Here is a 15,863-nt window from a genome sequence, read left to right as displayed (position 1 = left end):
TACATGCAGTATTTCAAGCACCTTAGTTAAATAATTGGAAACCGACTTGTTCATTTTCTCTTTAAGACTGAAAGCAGGTTAAATACTGCAAATTTTGCTTTTAGAAGTTTGAAGAAAACCAAAGCTAAACCAAAGTTCATTACAAGGCTAATAAAGATTTGCCAAATGCTGAAGGAGCACTACTCCCTACATGGCATCTGTGCTTTTTCTGATTGTGCATTCTAGTTTTCTTGACTCCCCATATTTCATCACACTCCATCTCAAGCATCTGTATAACATATTTAGTTATTTGATATTTTCTGCAATCAAATTATTGTATTTGTGAAATAACAAGTGCCTTTTGCTGATAAAATATTTTACACAGTAAGCAAATAATGCTATTTAAAATAATCTAACAAATCAGTCATAATCTCACAATCTGTAAGATTGTTTTTCTTTGTATTTTGCTGCTCAGATCACAAGATAGCATGCTATGACACCTAGGCATTTCTAAAAATCTGGTTTTAGCTGTAGTCATCGCTACTTTAACTTCATTCAGATCTGGAGTGAGTATAAAGGTCCCACTGTAATTTCTAGTAGCAATTAACAGGTTGTAACCTCACTCTTTTTCTGTTCACACAGTTGAAACCACTCAACCACCAATAGCATGTCATTAGACTCTGTTCCCTAATTTCCCTGATCATGCCCTTTCAGCCTTACTTCCAAAGAAAACAAAACTGATGCACCTTGGACACACTGATGGACTTAGTGCATGTCTGAATCATCTTTAAAACCGGTGTGCAAATTCAGTCAATCTCATGAAGAGACTGCATAGATTTGCACAAAAGAGCAAACTCAGGTAAAAGAAGAAATACCAGCTGAGATGCAGAAATCTGTGGGCAGCCTGGCTTCAGTCTGTCTGCTCTTCAAAGAATTGCTTGTTCCAAATACAAAGACATCTTTTTTTTACAGAAATTTTATATGAAATTGCTTCTGTATGAAATATTTTGTATTTTCTCTATGTATCTTTAGCTGATTTTAAAAAATCCAGATGAATCAATTTTAGTTTTATTACATTCATGATTTAAGCAAGTCCCAATTAATAGTTCTGTAATTAACTGTATTGTCATGCTCTAGCACACTACTCCAGTATGATTTTTTTTTCCTCAGTATTGCATATCTTGTGGTATAGATCAGTGTTTGGGTTCTGCAGAATCGTGTGACTGTACTTCACAAACAAAGTCGCTTATTAAAGGGCTAAGATCAATGATGGAAACATTTTTAAAGCAGGAACTTGGTCATATGAAAGCAAGAAAGCTGAACTGAGCAAATCAGCTGTGCACAAAAGCATTGCACGAGCAGGATCCAGACATTATTATAGCACCAGTCACTTTTACAGAACTTTTGTCTTTGTACTGTGATTTTTTAGTATCACTTACTCTCTTAATGACATGGCAAATCAGTTTTACTTTTCTGCTTGAAAATTATTCACCTCCCTCAGACTGTGAATGAACAAGGATGATGTAAATCTGTGAAATCCTGAAAGCAGGACAGGAAAAAGTGCAATTGATTGTCATCTTTCTGTACCACAAAAGAAAAAATACACTCTATTGAGTCATTCTCTGTCATGCCACAACTGAGGAAACAAAGCCAAAACTTTGCACAGTCACACCCACCCAGGTCCACATGCTTTACACAGTCCTGGTACCTCTGGAGCCATTTACAGAGGTCCCAGTGCCCTCCAGCTCTCCACTCTAGGGAGGGAGAAACGCAGTCTGAATCCATGAAGTTACATGTGCCTGCATATTCTGCTCAAAATGGCTCTTCTGCTGGGCCTGTGAGGGAGCCCAGATGCTTTTTTAAAATTTCACAGCTGTTTTTTCAGTTCTGAAGTCACTTCCCTACCTTAAGTTATGGAAAGTCATTTGCTGCCACCTACCAGCACGGTACAAACATTTTAAGAGGAAGGGAAGTGGAGGGCATATTCAGATACATTTAACAGTTCCTCTGCAGATGTGTTTGAAGGCTTTTTTAGGGTGGAGGGGCATATTCCCTTTCATTTTGTCCATAATGTTTTCCCCTAAGTTTAATAGTGAAAGAGAGAAGCCTTTATTACTTTACAATTGAAAAAGCCCCAACACACTGATTGTGCTTCCAGGGAAAGCATCAAATGATATTATAAACCTTCAGGCACTATTCAATACCTGACGTCAGCCTTTTCATAAGCAACAAATTACTGAAATGCAGACCAAGTGAAGAGACGGCTGGAAAACCAATATTTTTCCAAAATAACAGCTGTTAAAAGAGCATTTTATGATGTCATGCTAAACCAAGATGTAAAAGCAGCAAAGTTATTCATGGGTTCAGCTGCTGTTCTGAGAGTGCTTTCTGTGCACTCTGCCATCCAGCAGCAGGCTCCACAGCACTGCTGTACAGAGCCTCTGCTTTTTTTAAAGACTGTACAAATGGAATTCAAAAGGAAAATTAAGCCTTTGCCAATATTATTATCTTGGATAACTCTGAAACACCACTATTAAATTGTTATACATTTATTTTCTATTTAATAAAATTTTCTTTGAAGGTTTTATTGTTCGTACTGTTTCTTAGACTATTCTTTCTAAAGACTATTTACACATATTGGATATTCTGAAACAATTTCTTTTTCATGGAGGTATTCCCATCACTCACTAAATACAAAACATGGAGCTATTCTGTCAGATCTAAATGAACTCTGCTTGGTGAAGACCCAGAAAAGAAATGCATTTTTATTCCACCTTTTAAAGAATCCTGATTCTAGATTTCAGTGAATCAGAGCTGACATTTGGATCCTGGCAAATTATCTTCCCACTTTTTCAGTCAGGTTACATCTATGTTGTCTCTTAATAGCAGTGCAAGGCAGACTGCAGTGAAAATTGACAATATGTCTGATAGACTGTTAAAAATAAGAACTGAGACTTTGAAAGAATTTCAGAATTATGGACAAAGTAATTTGAGAATATAACAAAGAATGAAAGCATGGTTACCGTGCAAATCAAGGTAATAAACAATCTCAGGGTAATCGCTCTGGTGAATAATCAAACTATACTTTTATTGCAGAAAAATCAAAACTAAGTTCAAGAAGCTAAAATCTTCAGGTACTGGAGAAGCAATAAAATAATCTACAGAGGAATGTCATGCCAATTGCAATCACAAACATTTACAGCACTGCTTTGGTATAGCATGCATACTTAACCAAAGTTAACGCAACAAAAAATGCTATGTGTTAACATTTCAAAACTTTAAATATAAAGGGAAAACATGAATAAGAAATTTTGGTAATAAGAAAAAATATATGTCCAAAAATCTTTATTAAACACTGTACAAAAAAAAAATATTGCACTTTAAAATCAGACAATAAATATCTACAAAAGTATCTTACAAATGTTTAATTTAAAAAACTGCTTAAACAATCAAGACCCATTGCTGATGAAAAAGGTAACGATCAGGAATATCCTCTCCTTGCAGTCAGCCTTGGACACAATAGTCCACCCTAAACATTTTCTATACAGTAGTGCTACCCTAATTCTCAGTGATGCAAACCCTCTGTGCAGGATGCTGTGTCTGAGCTGCCCCCACAGCACTCCCAGCTCTCTGCCTGTCACACAGGTCAGAGATGGAACACAAGAGCCAAGTCAAAGTGAGCATTCAGGCCTCCAATATGAGCAGTAGTTTGGAAACTACAAAAGCAAAAACCATCTATTTTCTGCCTCCTGTGGGGTCCTCTCTGCTTAAAGCCCTAGTCAGACAATCTGCAATATGGAAGATAATTTACCCAGAAATATTGCGGTAAGAATTTATCAACTTGCAAACGACTCAGATGGTTAATGGTCATGATGGAAAAACCATCTTGATGGAAAACCATCTTGATGGAAAAATGCTCAAAATAGATTTCTTGCACTTGTCTATCTTCACAATTAATAACTCTTCCTTGGACATTTTTCCTCATTAATGGAGAAAAACAGAATGATTACTCAAGACAAGAAATCTGACAGCTATTTTGGCCAGTTACTGGCTCTTCATTTGACTTGATGTGCAAGAGAACAGTGCTCACAAGTGTTTGTTCACGGCTCTGACAAGGAAGCTTCTGTCCCATTTAATATCAGTACAAAAGTATAACCATGCCAGAAATTTGTACTTCAGAGACTGGAATTAGAATAGAATCAATAAAAAATGACACCTCATTTATTCAAAAGAGATCTATTGCTGCTTTGAAAATTGTACAAGGATCTATAGTTTCTTACTGCATACACAGAAATACAAGCAGGAAAAATTCAATGTAATTCTGTGTATCCATCTGAGAGCAAGTATCCATAAAGCACATCCTGTGAGATCAACCCTAAAGCTCAAGCTGTTTATGAAAAATGAAGCTGCTGCCAAAATTTTACAGCTACAAGCCACAGCTTCTGTAAATTTAAAAATGGTGTTAAATATGATGAAAAAAAACCCTAAACCAAAATCTTGGGAATTGATAGTTGCTGCATTTCCAAAAGTTTTGGAAGTATTTTTGTGACTCTTCCTCATAAGTTAAGGACAGTAACCAGTATTTGTTGCTTTTAGGTCATGGTTTTCTCACAGATAAAATTATAAATGATGGCCTGCAAAATTTTACAGATGACATGCCATAATATTATCTTGCTAATCCATACGTGTTTAAAACATTAGAAGTTCCATTGCAAAGAATGAAAAATGAAAGCTCCCAGAAACAAAACCTCATCCAGCACATCAATCCACAACACTGTGTTTTCATTAGCCCCACGTTGCCATTTAACTGTTACAACTCATGTCTCATTTACAAGAGTATACCTCAGGCAGGTTAGTTTAATGAACCACTCTTCTCATCTCTTCATTGCAGCATCATGAACTTGCCATAGAGGACTTACATGTCTTGGCATGATTGACAACATCTTTTTTTGTAGGTGTCTATCAAGCATAACTTTAGTTGCTTTACAAATGTACAGTAGTGAGTTGTATCCTTGCATTCGCCTTCTGAAAAATATATTTAAACATCACAAGGCTTTAGAATGAGCAAAAGAGAAACAGCAGAACTTGCCATTGTAATTGTAAACAACTGATGGGTTCCTGTGAGCTTTGTGATTATTTTAGCTTGCATTTCTGGCATCAGTGGATCCAAAGCTAAACAAGGTCACAAGAATGATCTCACTGCATTCATTTACTCATTGTCTGTTTCAGAACACAGCCCCATCTTGGAGGCATTAACAGCTCGCTCTGAGACTTTTGAGTCACAACTGGCACAGTCAGGTAGGGAAGTTTGCAAAAAACTTCCTAAATATCCTGTTTCTAAAAGTGCTTTTGAGGATTTAATATCAAACTGGCCTACTTAGAGAAAAGAAACCCCAGGATTACGAAGTGCTCCTTGGAGAGGATAGTTTTACCTTTGATGTACAATCAAATGCTTGTAGAATCAATAGTGTACAACTGTGAGTCATTTTCTAATATAACTGCTACAAACTATTACTATGCTCATATTTAAATAAACATTTACATACTGCCACAGGATGTGACACTGCAGTGTTGCCAGGTCACTGGTCTCTTCCTCCCCCTGCAGAACTGCTCAGCCACGGGTTTGTTGCTCTGCCTGTGCACGCAGGACACTGGTCTGGACTGGAACCCAGTCCCACAGCCCACGCTGCAGGGCCTCCAGGGGCCGGGCCGCCAGTACACATCACACCCCTCTGAAGAACAGTTCCTTCTGGCAGGAGGGCTGTGCAGGGAAATAAACTGCAGTGAAATGTTTGCTTTTGTGCCAAACCCTCATTCACACAACAACAGAACTGATCAGCCCCCACACCCCTGCCCATAGCACAGCCAACTAGACTGGGATCTCAAGATTTTCTCTGTTTTGAATATCTCTAAAGATGGAGATACCACAACTTTCTGGGTAACCTGTTCCATTTTTTCCTTATATTTAAGTTGTATTCCCTTTATTTTATTTTGTGCTCACTCATCATGCCTTCTCACTCATGAGAAAACATGTTTCTTTAAACCAGTTTCTTAACCCTGGAATAGAAAAGGTATTTTCTCTTTAAGGAAACTTAACTGACCCTGAAACACTCTGTACAGGATGCTGTGTGTTCTTCAGGCATAACCTCTCCTGGGTTCCTGAATTCATCCAGTGTCCACAAAGGGATGACTGCCTCTACCCCCTTTCCTTTGTTTGACACAGAAGAAATTGCCTACTTGTACTGCAGTGACAATCCTGTACCTTCAATTTGATCATCTAAAGAATCTAGCTTGTAACTTCTTCCCACTGTTTACCTCTTTCTTCCATCACAAGAAGAGTTTGGCGCTGAGGATCCGTTCTGGAGCTGACATTTGAACTCATGGTGCTGTGAGCCTGCAGGCCGGCCAGCACAGCGACCAGAGCACTGCCAATGGAGAGAGAGAAAAGGGTGAGGGCAGAGAAAAACAAACAGCCAAGTTAGTAACAACAGAATTATCCTCCTGGAGTTACCCAGCTACACAGCCCAGCCATGATTTTTTTTTTTTTTCACAAGTACAGCTAGACACTCTGTACTAATATGGCTGCAATAAAAGCAATAAACTAGCTTGGAAAATGGAATACATCTTAATGGCTTAGCTTATAAAATACACTGCAGCTAATACTCGGGTGTTAGGTCATGTCTTCAACAAAAAAAAAGCTGCTCAGAGAGCATAAAATGGAAAAACAAGATTTCTAATTGTCTGGTCTGAAAGATAATTCCAGCCACAGAGTTTGGGCCTTGTGCAAGCGGGCAGATGTTGAGGCACTCGAGGGCAGATGCTGAGGCACAAAGAGGGCAGATGTTGAGGCACTAGAGGGCAGATGTTGAGGCACTAGAGGGCAGATGTTGAGGCACTAGAGGGCAGATGCTGAGGCACTCGAGGGCAGATGCTGAGGCACAAGAGGACAGATGTTGAGGCACAAAGAGGGCAGATGTTGAGGCACAAGAGGACAGATGCTGAGGCACAAGAGGACAGATGCTGAGGCACAAAGAGGGCAGATGTTGAGGCACAAAGAGGGCAGATGTTGAGGCACAAAGAGGGCAGATGTTGAGGCAGAAGAGGGCAGATGTTGAGGCACAAAGAGGGCAGATGTTGAGGCACAAAGAGGGCAGATGCTGAGGCACAAGCGGGCAGATGCTGAGGCACAAGCGGGCAGATGCTGAGGCACAAGAGGGCAGATGTTGAGGCACAAGAGGGCAGATGTTGAGGCACAAGAGGGCAGATGTTGAGGCACAAGAGGGCAGATGTTGAGGCACTCGAGGGCAGATGTTGAGGCACTCGAGGGCAGATGCTGAGGCACAAGAGGGCAGATGTTGAGGCACAAGAGGGCAGATGTTGAGGCACAAGAGGGCAGATGTTGAGGCACAAGAGGGCAGATGTTGAGGCACTCGAGGGCAGATGTTGAGGCACTCGAGGGCAGATGCTGAGGCATTAGAGGGCAGATGTTCAGCCAGTTTGTCAGAGGATGGCACTGTCCCCCTTCCATAAAACAAGGAGGCTGCAGACAGACGCTGTCACTCACCTGTGTGGTGGCCTGTGGTGGCCCTGGGGGACAGGGGTGCCCCGGGCAGGGTGTCCTTGCTGCAGGCTGGTCCCTGGCTGTGCAGGCCCCTGGCAGCAGGGCCAGGACGCTGCCATTGGCCATGGCCTGGTGACAGGAGAGCTGTCGGTGCCGAAATCCACTGCCACAGGACGCAGAGCACTCGGACCAGGGCCCAGCCACCCACCTACAGGGTGCACAGAATACACATTTACAGCAATTACTGCAGTCCTGTGCTGGCTGGCAGCAACTGTTTGCCAAGAAAATGCAAAAGAACCTGTCCTTGCAAGTTTTAGGTGTGAGAATGGTTAGAATCCCCTTCTTCTTCACTTGAGCAAGGTCTTCTTAACGTGGTTAACTCATGACAGCATGTTTGCTAACAGTGTTTGCAACAAACAAGGTTTGCTACCAGAATCTGTTACCAGGTGAGCCCCACAGACCCTGCTGGATGTTTCATTCCAGGAGGAAGGAGTGTGTACTTTTCCCTTACCTATAAAATGGATGGTAACAATTTGGTTGGTACTAAAGTGACAGCTGCCATAACTCATACAAATTTATCGCATTGAGATCTCACCAGACAACGATTCAAGCAGGAACATGTTATTTATTGATTAGAAGTTTAAAATATTTAGTCTTGGCAGCTAGGAACAATACTAGGGAGGCAGCAGGTGGTAATACAATCAAGTTGACTTGCTCTTTGCATAAATCCAGGCTAGAAATATAAAATGGACTTTATGTGTACCACAACAGTGATAACAGCAAAAAAAATTCTATTTTCTTCAGCAATTATTTCATTTTTCTTACACTCAAATAGCTTATATCCATTCAAGGAAGATTAATCTTTTACAGTCTGCATCCTTGTCTTTTTCTCCCTTTTAAAGCTGAAGTGCTTTTGCAAACATTTGGTGCAGTGCCTGCACAGCAAAGCACAAGTTAAGTAGATACTCAAGGCCTTATATTTGCTTAACTCTGGCTGTCCACTGTGACAGAGAGAAGTGACTAAACACTTGCAAAACTCTCTGAATAATTAAGGCCATACAACTAAAGCCTTCATAATTCTATGGATGCTTTCTAAACAGCTGCCTTGAGATGAGGAGATTGTGCAGAAATCAGTAAGTGGGAAAATGGAGGGGACATTTTGCACTTCCCTCCCAGGTCAGTAATCACAGGGAAGGAGAGAGGCTAAAGGCACCAAGAAATATACACAGGGCTATTTTCCAGGCATCTGGGATGCTCTTCCTGTATAGAAAGCATGGAATATTCCATAAAAGAAAACCAATTAATAATTTAGCATACAAGTATGGCTGGAGGCAGAGTTAATTTTGTTAGTATACACACAATTGCTTCCCACTGGTGATTACATAAAGGCAAATTAAAAGCAGAACAGATCTAAGCATCTAAAAATACAATTCAGTTCCCATTCTCTTTAGCTATATGGAAGAACCAGTTTGTTTATATTGTGAATACTCCAAAGCCAGTGATAATCAGATTATTTAGTCATGCTCTGCAATCCACTGAAAGGCATGACCTTGCTCAGAGGAGCCCCAGGACCTCTTGCACCCTCCTGTCATCTGCTCCAAATGCTGGAGCTTCAGAGGCAAACCTGCAACTGAAGCTGTGTTTCAAACCATTAATTTGATTTCAGTATTTTTCTACTGGCAAAATGTTCGCTTTCTCTGGGCTGGCTGGAGTTCAGTATCACAATTTAAGATAATCTGGTTTTTTGGCTGCTAATAATGAAATACAAACAACTTCTCCTGATACATATCTGTGGCTAGGTTTTCTGCATTTAGAACAGAATTTAGAACATACTGGCAAGATGCACTCTCACAATGTCAGCTAAGGTCTCAACACTTCCCTGCCAACATTTTCCAGTGAGGGACAACTCCAAAGCGTGTGTATCCCCCACAGAGTTCTGCTGATAGTGTTGGCCAATTCTTTAAAGCAACAAAAAGCAATTATTTTGAGGGTTTCCTGTTGAAAACCTGGAGAAACACCCTGTTGAGCTGGAATGCTCAATGCAGCTCAGATAGTCTAGAGGTATGGTTTTGGCTTTTGGAATCAGATGTTGGGATACACCTGTCTGTGATACAGGGATTTTCAGCCCCGTGATCCCCAGCTGATCCAGTGAGAAAACTGGCAGGGAAGGACATTCAAGGAGCACTGTGGTGAGGGGCAATAGAGAGAAATGAGGCATTCCTCAGAAAACACCTTGCTGAGAGCAAGACTCCACAAAACTGCACATCCCAGTGTCTCAGAGAGCTCTCCAGCTTAGCTTTTGAGGTGTGGCGTGGCAGCAGCAAGACTTGCTGCAGCAGCATGGAAACACACTCAGCTCTTATTTATTCAGCTGAACCAAGCATTTCCCTACTTGCTTGTGATCTCTCCTGCTTTAAGGCTCATGATGAAATAAACCCCACGTTCCCCACTCAGAGCATAAACACAGAAACAATTTCAGGAGGTGGTGAGTGCATTTTCATACACAAAGAGCTCATGGGAATAGAGCAGGAGGGAGTTTACCTGGGAGGGCAGTCCTCTCTGTTGCAGGGTTGGTGAACAATCCCTGGTTTTTGCAGCTCTCTGCATTGGGACTCATTCACTTTCTGTTTCTCTGGGCTCATGCACTGCAGGCTCCTGGAGCTGGTTCCTGAATGCCCACAGGTGGCAGAGCAAGGACCCCACTCAGCATATTCCCATGTGTAACCTAAGAAATACAATTGGAAGCAGTGTGAGAGAGGCACTGTACACTGGAACTGTGTCACACTTTGATTGATTTGGCTGCACATTCTGTAGGCTGGATAGACACCACATCCTCTGTAGAAAAGCAAAAATATTTCAGCACTGTGAAAAGGGACCATGGGCTAAAGCAGAATTTAGTTTTGCTCAGCTTCCTCTCAAGTTCAGCCCTTGCCTACGAGCATGAAGCCCTCTAGAAGGCAAATGAGATCAGCACATGAAGGGCAGAACCTGGTTCACAGTAGGAACTGATGAGTTCCTTTAAAACTTTCATAACTTTTTTATACAATGAGCATTAAAAAGAGGAAATTGTAAATCAGGCTCTCTAGGTTTCCTGCTGTTCTACAGCACGTTTGTCCTGAACAAAACTCATCTTACTCCAGACACCTCACATAATTTTAGGATTTAAGAAAATCCTGTACTAAACTACAGAGAAGTATTTAATGTAAAAATAATTTGCCACTGAGGCATCTGGCAAGATGAAAAAGGAATTTGCTCTAAAGAGCGTTTTATATTAAAAACCGATCACCTCTAACAATTACTACCTTTATATTTAGTCAAAATTCCACACTTACCCCTTCCTCCACAATTTTTTTTGACACTTGGTAAAAGATGAAGTACTATGCAATGTTGACAGATTTTTATGTGATCACAGGAGGAGTCAGGTTTTTCTATAATAACCAAGAATAATTGATAGCTACCAGCTGTGTCCACAGACTCACTCTTGCAGCACATAATGAATTCTTTAACTTATTGTTTTTCAATGTTTCCTTATTACTTCTGGATTTCTTAAAATAATACAAAAGGGCCTTTTTCAAAGTAGAAATAGTTAAATTTACTGACTGCAGCTATGATGGAGAGACTGTATTGTTTGTTTAACTAGGATGACACTGCTCAGAAGTGCCCTCAAAATGCCTACTGTGCAAAAACCACCAAGGGGGTTTTACAGCCTCACAAATGCATGGGTATGGCAGTGATGAAACATTTACTGAAGTGTCAATCACATTCAAAGCTCAGAACTAGAAAATGGAATCACCCCAAAATACTGCCCAACCTGACTGGAGAGGAGATTGGGCAACCAAAAGGCAGTCCAGCTGAAGACTGCAGGTGGACAGGTCAATAACTGACAAAAATTCTAACTGCAATGAGATCTAGATTAGGATCTAGGGCTGGACCTAGTTTCTGAAAAATTCTATGAGGGTGTTGTCTGATTTACATTTGATTTTTAAAACTATACGTTTTGATTGTAGATGCATCTCTGTAAGATTCCTTTGCAAATGCAACTTCCTTCATAACCTCAGGCACTCCAGAGCCCTCCTCACCCACGAACAGTCACCAAGAACATCCTTATACAGAGCCCAGGGGATCTGAGCCTGATGCTTGAGTCCCTTGCAGATCAAAGCCAAATCAAACTGACATGTGAAGAGATAAAACATATAGGAAAGCTCACAGTAGATTCTGCTGGGGAATCTTACAAGACATTCTTGAGAATTTCACAGGGAAATCTGTCAGTGTGCAGGCTGCTCTAGCATACAGATGTGATTATGGGTGTCTGCAATAAGATCACTACCATATTAATTGTGATGGTCCTGGAATATGACAATTACATTAAAATTATTTTTATTATAAGGAAGATATTTCCAAAGATGACCTCAAAGTCAGTTTTGTTTCAGTTTGGTGGGCTAGCATGGAGAAGTTTGTTGAAGGGGAAGTTGATAAAACCTGTCTGATTTAAAACTGTTTAAGCAGAAAGACACATTCTCTCAGCTTCTCAGATACACAGGCAAGCAGAAAGAACCCCCACAGGGTATTTGGATGCACATTAATTACCATACCCAGCTCTGAGTATGGCATTGTCTACTGGCTTAAATAAGACCATACATGAAGCAATGTATTGCTGAATTACTTTCAACAGAGAAAAGAAGGTTAGTTATCAGGAAAGTCTTTACAGAGCAAAAGAAGATATTTTTAAAATTCAAGAATTTGTCATATAATTGTCAACAAACCTTCCTTCTTGACATTTACCCAAACTGACATTAGTTTTGCACTAGTTGAAGTCCGACATTGGAACTGTCCAGCAAATTGACCAGAGTTGGTGTTCACCTCTAGGATACGACCCCCAACCAGGGTTCTGTATTCCAGGGTCTGAACTTCCTCAACTGGGCTGTCTCCAAAGAGCCACTGGACTGTGTTCCTGTGACTGGGCAGCACTGGGCAACCTAAAAATCAACAGCATTTTAGCAGGTTTTTCTCAGCACGTTGAAACGTTTGTGAACAAGTGAGCACAAGTGTGTGATTCTACATCAAGGACATTGCCATTCTAAGTAAAAACAAGAATATGCAAAAATCCACTCAAGTCCAAGCTAGGGCCCAAATCCTGACTGGCCCTTGAGGGGTATGAGCTCTGTAAGCTGATGTGTACTTACCACACTTCTCCCTCATTTCCCTTTCAGTAAGTTCTTATAAACTTCTATAGGAACAAAGTGGAAGGAGGGAGCAATGATTTAAATGGAACAAAAATTTCATCCCAGACTCTACAATATGCAAATAGGTCTGCAATTAAAGACCTTCTATCTGTTTGGGAAAGGAGTCATAAATGCATTAATAAATTAAATTGCTGCTTTTTCACTCCACAGGGCACAAGCAGGGATAGAAACAAAGGCATTCATTTAGACAGGAAAAAAAACACAAACAGAGCCCAGCTGAATCCCTTCCATTTTTCAAGTGAAGCCCAAAGAGCAGTTGCGTGGCTTTAGCATCAGGGTGATTCACCTCACAATTGCACTCACTTTTTTCCATGGAGCCCCCTCTATTTTAGTAAAATAAATAAACAATATTAATGAAAAAGCAGAAAAGACAACACACCTATCCTTAGTGGATCACCAGGTGCCACACTGACATTTGTACCAATCCCAGATGCCATCAGGACACGTTTCCTTCTGCTTCCCTTCAATAACTGAGTGTTATTCTCTGTAAGTCTTTGTTCTGTAACACAGCACATAAGATCTCTTCTGAGCAAGAATTAAATCATGATGCCAAAAAACATTTCATATCAAAATATCCAGCATGCTAGTTATGATGAAGAAAAGCAGTTTGGAATTCTTTAGGATCAACTTCATTTATGCAGTTAATTATCAGTCTAAGAAATAAACTACCTGTGTACAGGGAAACAGAAATCATTTATGTTTATGCAAGTTTCTGAATAATTCAATAAATCAATACATTTATTGAATTTGTTAGAAAAACAAGCCTGTAACAGTGTAAAAACAAGATGTATTTCCTGTTTTTCATGACAACATTATTTATTATTTCATTGCACGCATAAATTGTAAGAAAAATAATTCTCTCAGTGGAATCTGGCCAATTCCTCTGTTCCATTAGGTAGAATTATGACAAAATGTTGTAATAGAAAAAAGAACATCTTTTAAAATCTCATTATGCATAGAGATAGCATAATGAATGCAGAGTCAAATGCCCATCACTATAGCAACTCCTCCTTTTTCTCATATGCTGGCAGAATAACTGCCAAAAATGTGGGCAATCTGTCAGTAACACACAGTTCTTGCCACTTAGTCAACATTTCTGTTTTAATGAATGTACATAACATCTATGTCTCTCCTTCCAGAAGGGTTTAAGCCTTTTGCTATATTCTAACTCTGCTGGGTCATTTTACATTGGCTCAACATTTTTCCACAGTGTGTGATTTCTGTGCAAAGCCTCCTGCCTGTCTGTAAACACCAGGACAAAAAAAAGGCTCCACAAAACCACAGCGAGGCCAGTTCCACAGGCAAAGGACTGATTGCCTTGTCAGCCCTCAGGGAGTTTTATTGGAAAGGCTGCACAGACTTTGTGCTACTGCTGGACTGCCCCTGATCAGGCAAGCAAGTCCTGCAGCCAAGCCAAAAATCTGATGGCATGTTTCAGACAGCACTGAGCCACTGCAATCTCTAAGTCCTGACAGCAGAAGTCCTCCCATTTCACTGCAGCCTTGCACAGCCAAAAAACTTGCAGAATTTGGCCTTCTTCTATCCACCCCTGATTTATTTAAACAAATGTCACATGACCAGGAATTGAAACAAAATTTAGACTTTTGTGAGCAATACTCCAGTCACGTCATTATAATAATATTCCTCTCTGGAACATCCAAAGTTTTGATGTACTCCAGGAAAACTGAAAGCAGGAAGGCAGCTTCAGCCTGCTCTCATTCTCTCACAGAGGCTCCTCCTCTGTCTCTAGAACATCCTCCACAGCCAACACCCCCAAACATCCACAACCTGCCCCAGGTGTGTGCCCAAGAAGGGGATCTTTGTAGCAGGACGGGTCACAGGGAGCTGTGCTGCACAGCAAAGGGGTGGGACAGCTCATCTCTAGAGCCAAATGATCCAATGACTGCAATCCACTGATTGCATTATACAGAATTATATCATTAACCTAGAGTTTGGGGCTCATAATAAGATATTTTTCTTTTCTACTCCCCTACATGTTATTAGCCTCTCTAATTAAAAAAAATGGACACCAAACCCCCAAACCAGCCTTTGCTTTCATTTCCCTGTGATTTTCTGAATACTCAAGCCAGCCCTGTATCTCTAGTTAGAAGCACTGGGCTCACTGTAATGTGGCAATGGATTTAGTTCCTGATGTGTCAGGTGGTTTAAAGGCTGATTATTTGTCACCTGGAAGCAAGAAGATGGAGCAACCTTGAAGTCACAAGTCAAACCATCTGTACCTAGATCCACATTACAGGGAACACAAAATACAGAACACATCCAAGGGAATCAGATGCAGTCAAAAAGTTCAAGTCTCCAATAAAGTGTTAAATATGCCCCCAACTATTTTATGGTTAAACTTTGATTGTAAATTGGCTGACTTTTGTTATCAGTAAGGAATTCTCATTTAGCACTTACCAGTTATGTGGAGAACAGATGCAGCCTCAGCTTTTCCAAGAGCATTGGTTGCTCTGCACGTGTATGTTCCTGCATCTTGGTAGGAAACATTCCTCAGAAATAAAGAGCCATTCAGAACCAAGGAGGAATTGATTTGTAAACCACCATCCTTCTTCTTCAGCCATGTTACATTTGGTTTGGGAATGCCTTTAAAACAAAAATAATTAAAACATTTACTGTGAGAGATAAGCCATAAAGTTTGTGTTGCTAACTGCTACCACAGCATTCAAGAGTCCTGAGCTACTTTGTCATTTCACAGAGTGTGAAAACCTAAGTAACAACATTGCAGTAAAACAAGCAGTTTTCACACTCACAAAAAAAACCTCTCAGTTGTGAGCCCTATCAATAATTCAGCATCCCACTGAAAATAAAGCTCAAAGGTTAAATTCTGCAAGCCCAGCTCAAAGACAGCTTTACAGACTGCTGCCAGTCCTACAAAAGCAATGTGCTCACATATCCCACTGAAAGATGTGACACACTAAACCCAGCCAGGACCAGCTGATGGAAAGATCTGCACAGCACCTTCTCATTCAGCCTGCCTCCCACAAGGAAGAAAGGACAGAAGGGAGGAAGAGAGATTAACATTTTAATCAAAAATTAGGAAAAAAAATGGGGTAATTTTA

At 40.5% G+C, this 15,863-nt stretch overlaps 1 protein-coding gene across 1 annotated transcript in view; it reads right to left on the bottom strand.

Moving 5' to 3' along the window:
• Nucleotides 1-4,894: 4,894 nt before the first annotated feature.
• Nucleotides 4,895-15,863, bottom strand: part of ADAMTSL3 (ADAMTS like 3) — a gene marked incomplete at both ends in the record, with an annotated part of 165,358 nt that continues 154,389 nt past the window's right edge. Inside the window, 8 exons of the mRNA XM_084213870.1 lie at nt 4,895-5,004; nt 5,526-5,740; nt 6,295-6,404; nt 7,544-7,748; nt 10,082-10,265; nt 12,304-12,516; nt 13,163-13,282; nt 15,202-15,387. Coding sequence (XP_084069996.1) covers nt 4,895-5,004; nt 5,526-5,740; nt 6,295-6,404; nt 7,544-7,748; nt 10,082-10,265; nt 12,304-12,516; nt 13,163-13,282; nt 15,202-15,387 — 1,343 coding nt within the window. The remainder of the gene's footprint in view (nt 5,005-5,525; nt 5,741-6,294; nt 6,405-7,543; nt 7,749-10,081; nt 10,266-12,303; nt 12,517-13,162; nt 13,283-15,201; nt 15,388-15,863) is intronic.

The sequence above is a fragment of the Fringilla coelebs genome (genome assembly GCF_963513975.1).
Source record: "Fringilla coelebs genome assembly, chromosome: 12".
NCBI lineage: Eukaryota > Metazoa > Chordata > Aves > Passeriformes > Fringillidae > Fringilla > Fringilla coelebs.
Note: the sequence above shows the minus strand (reverse complement) of the source record. Positions and strands in the feature narration are given on the sequence as shown.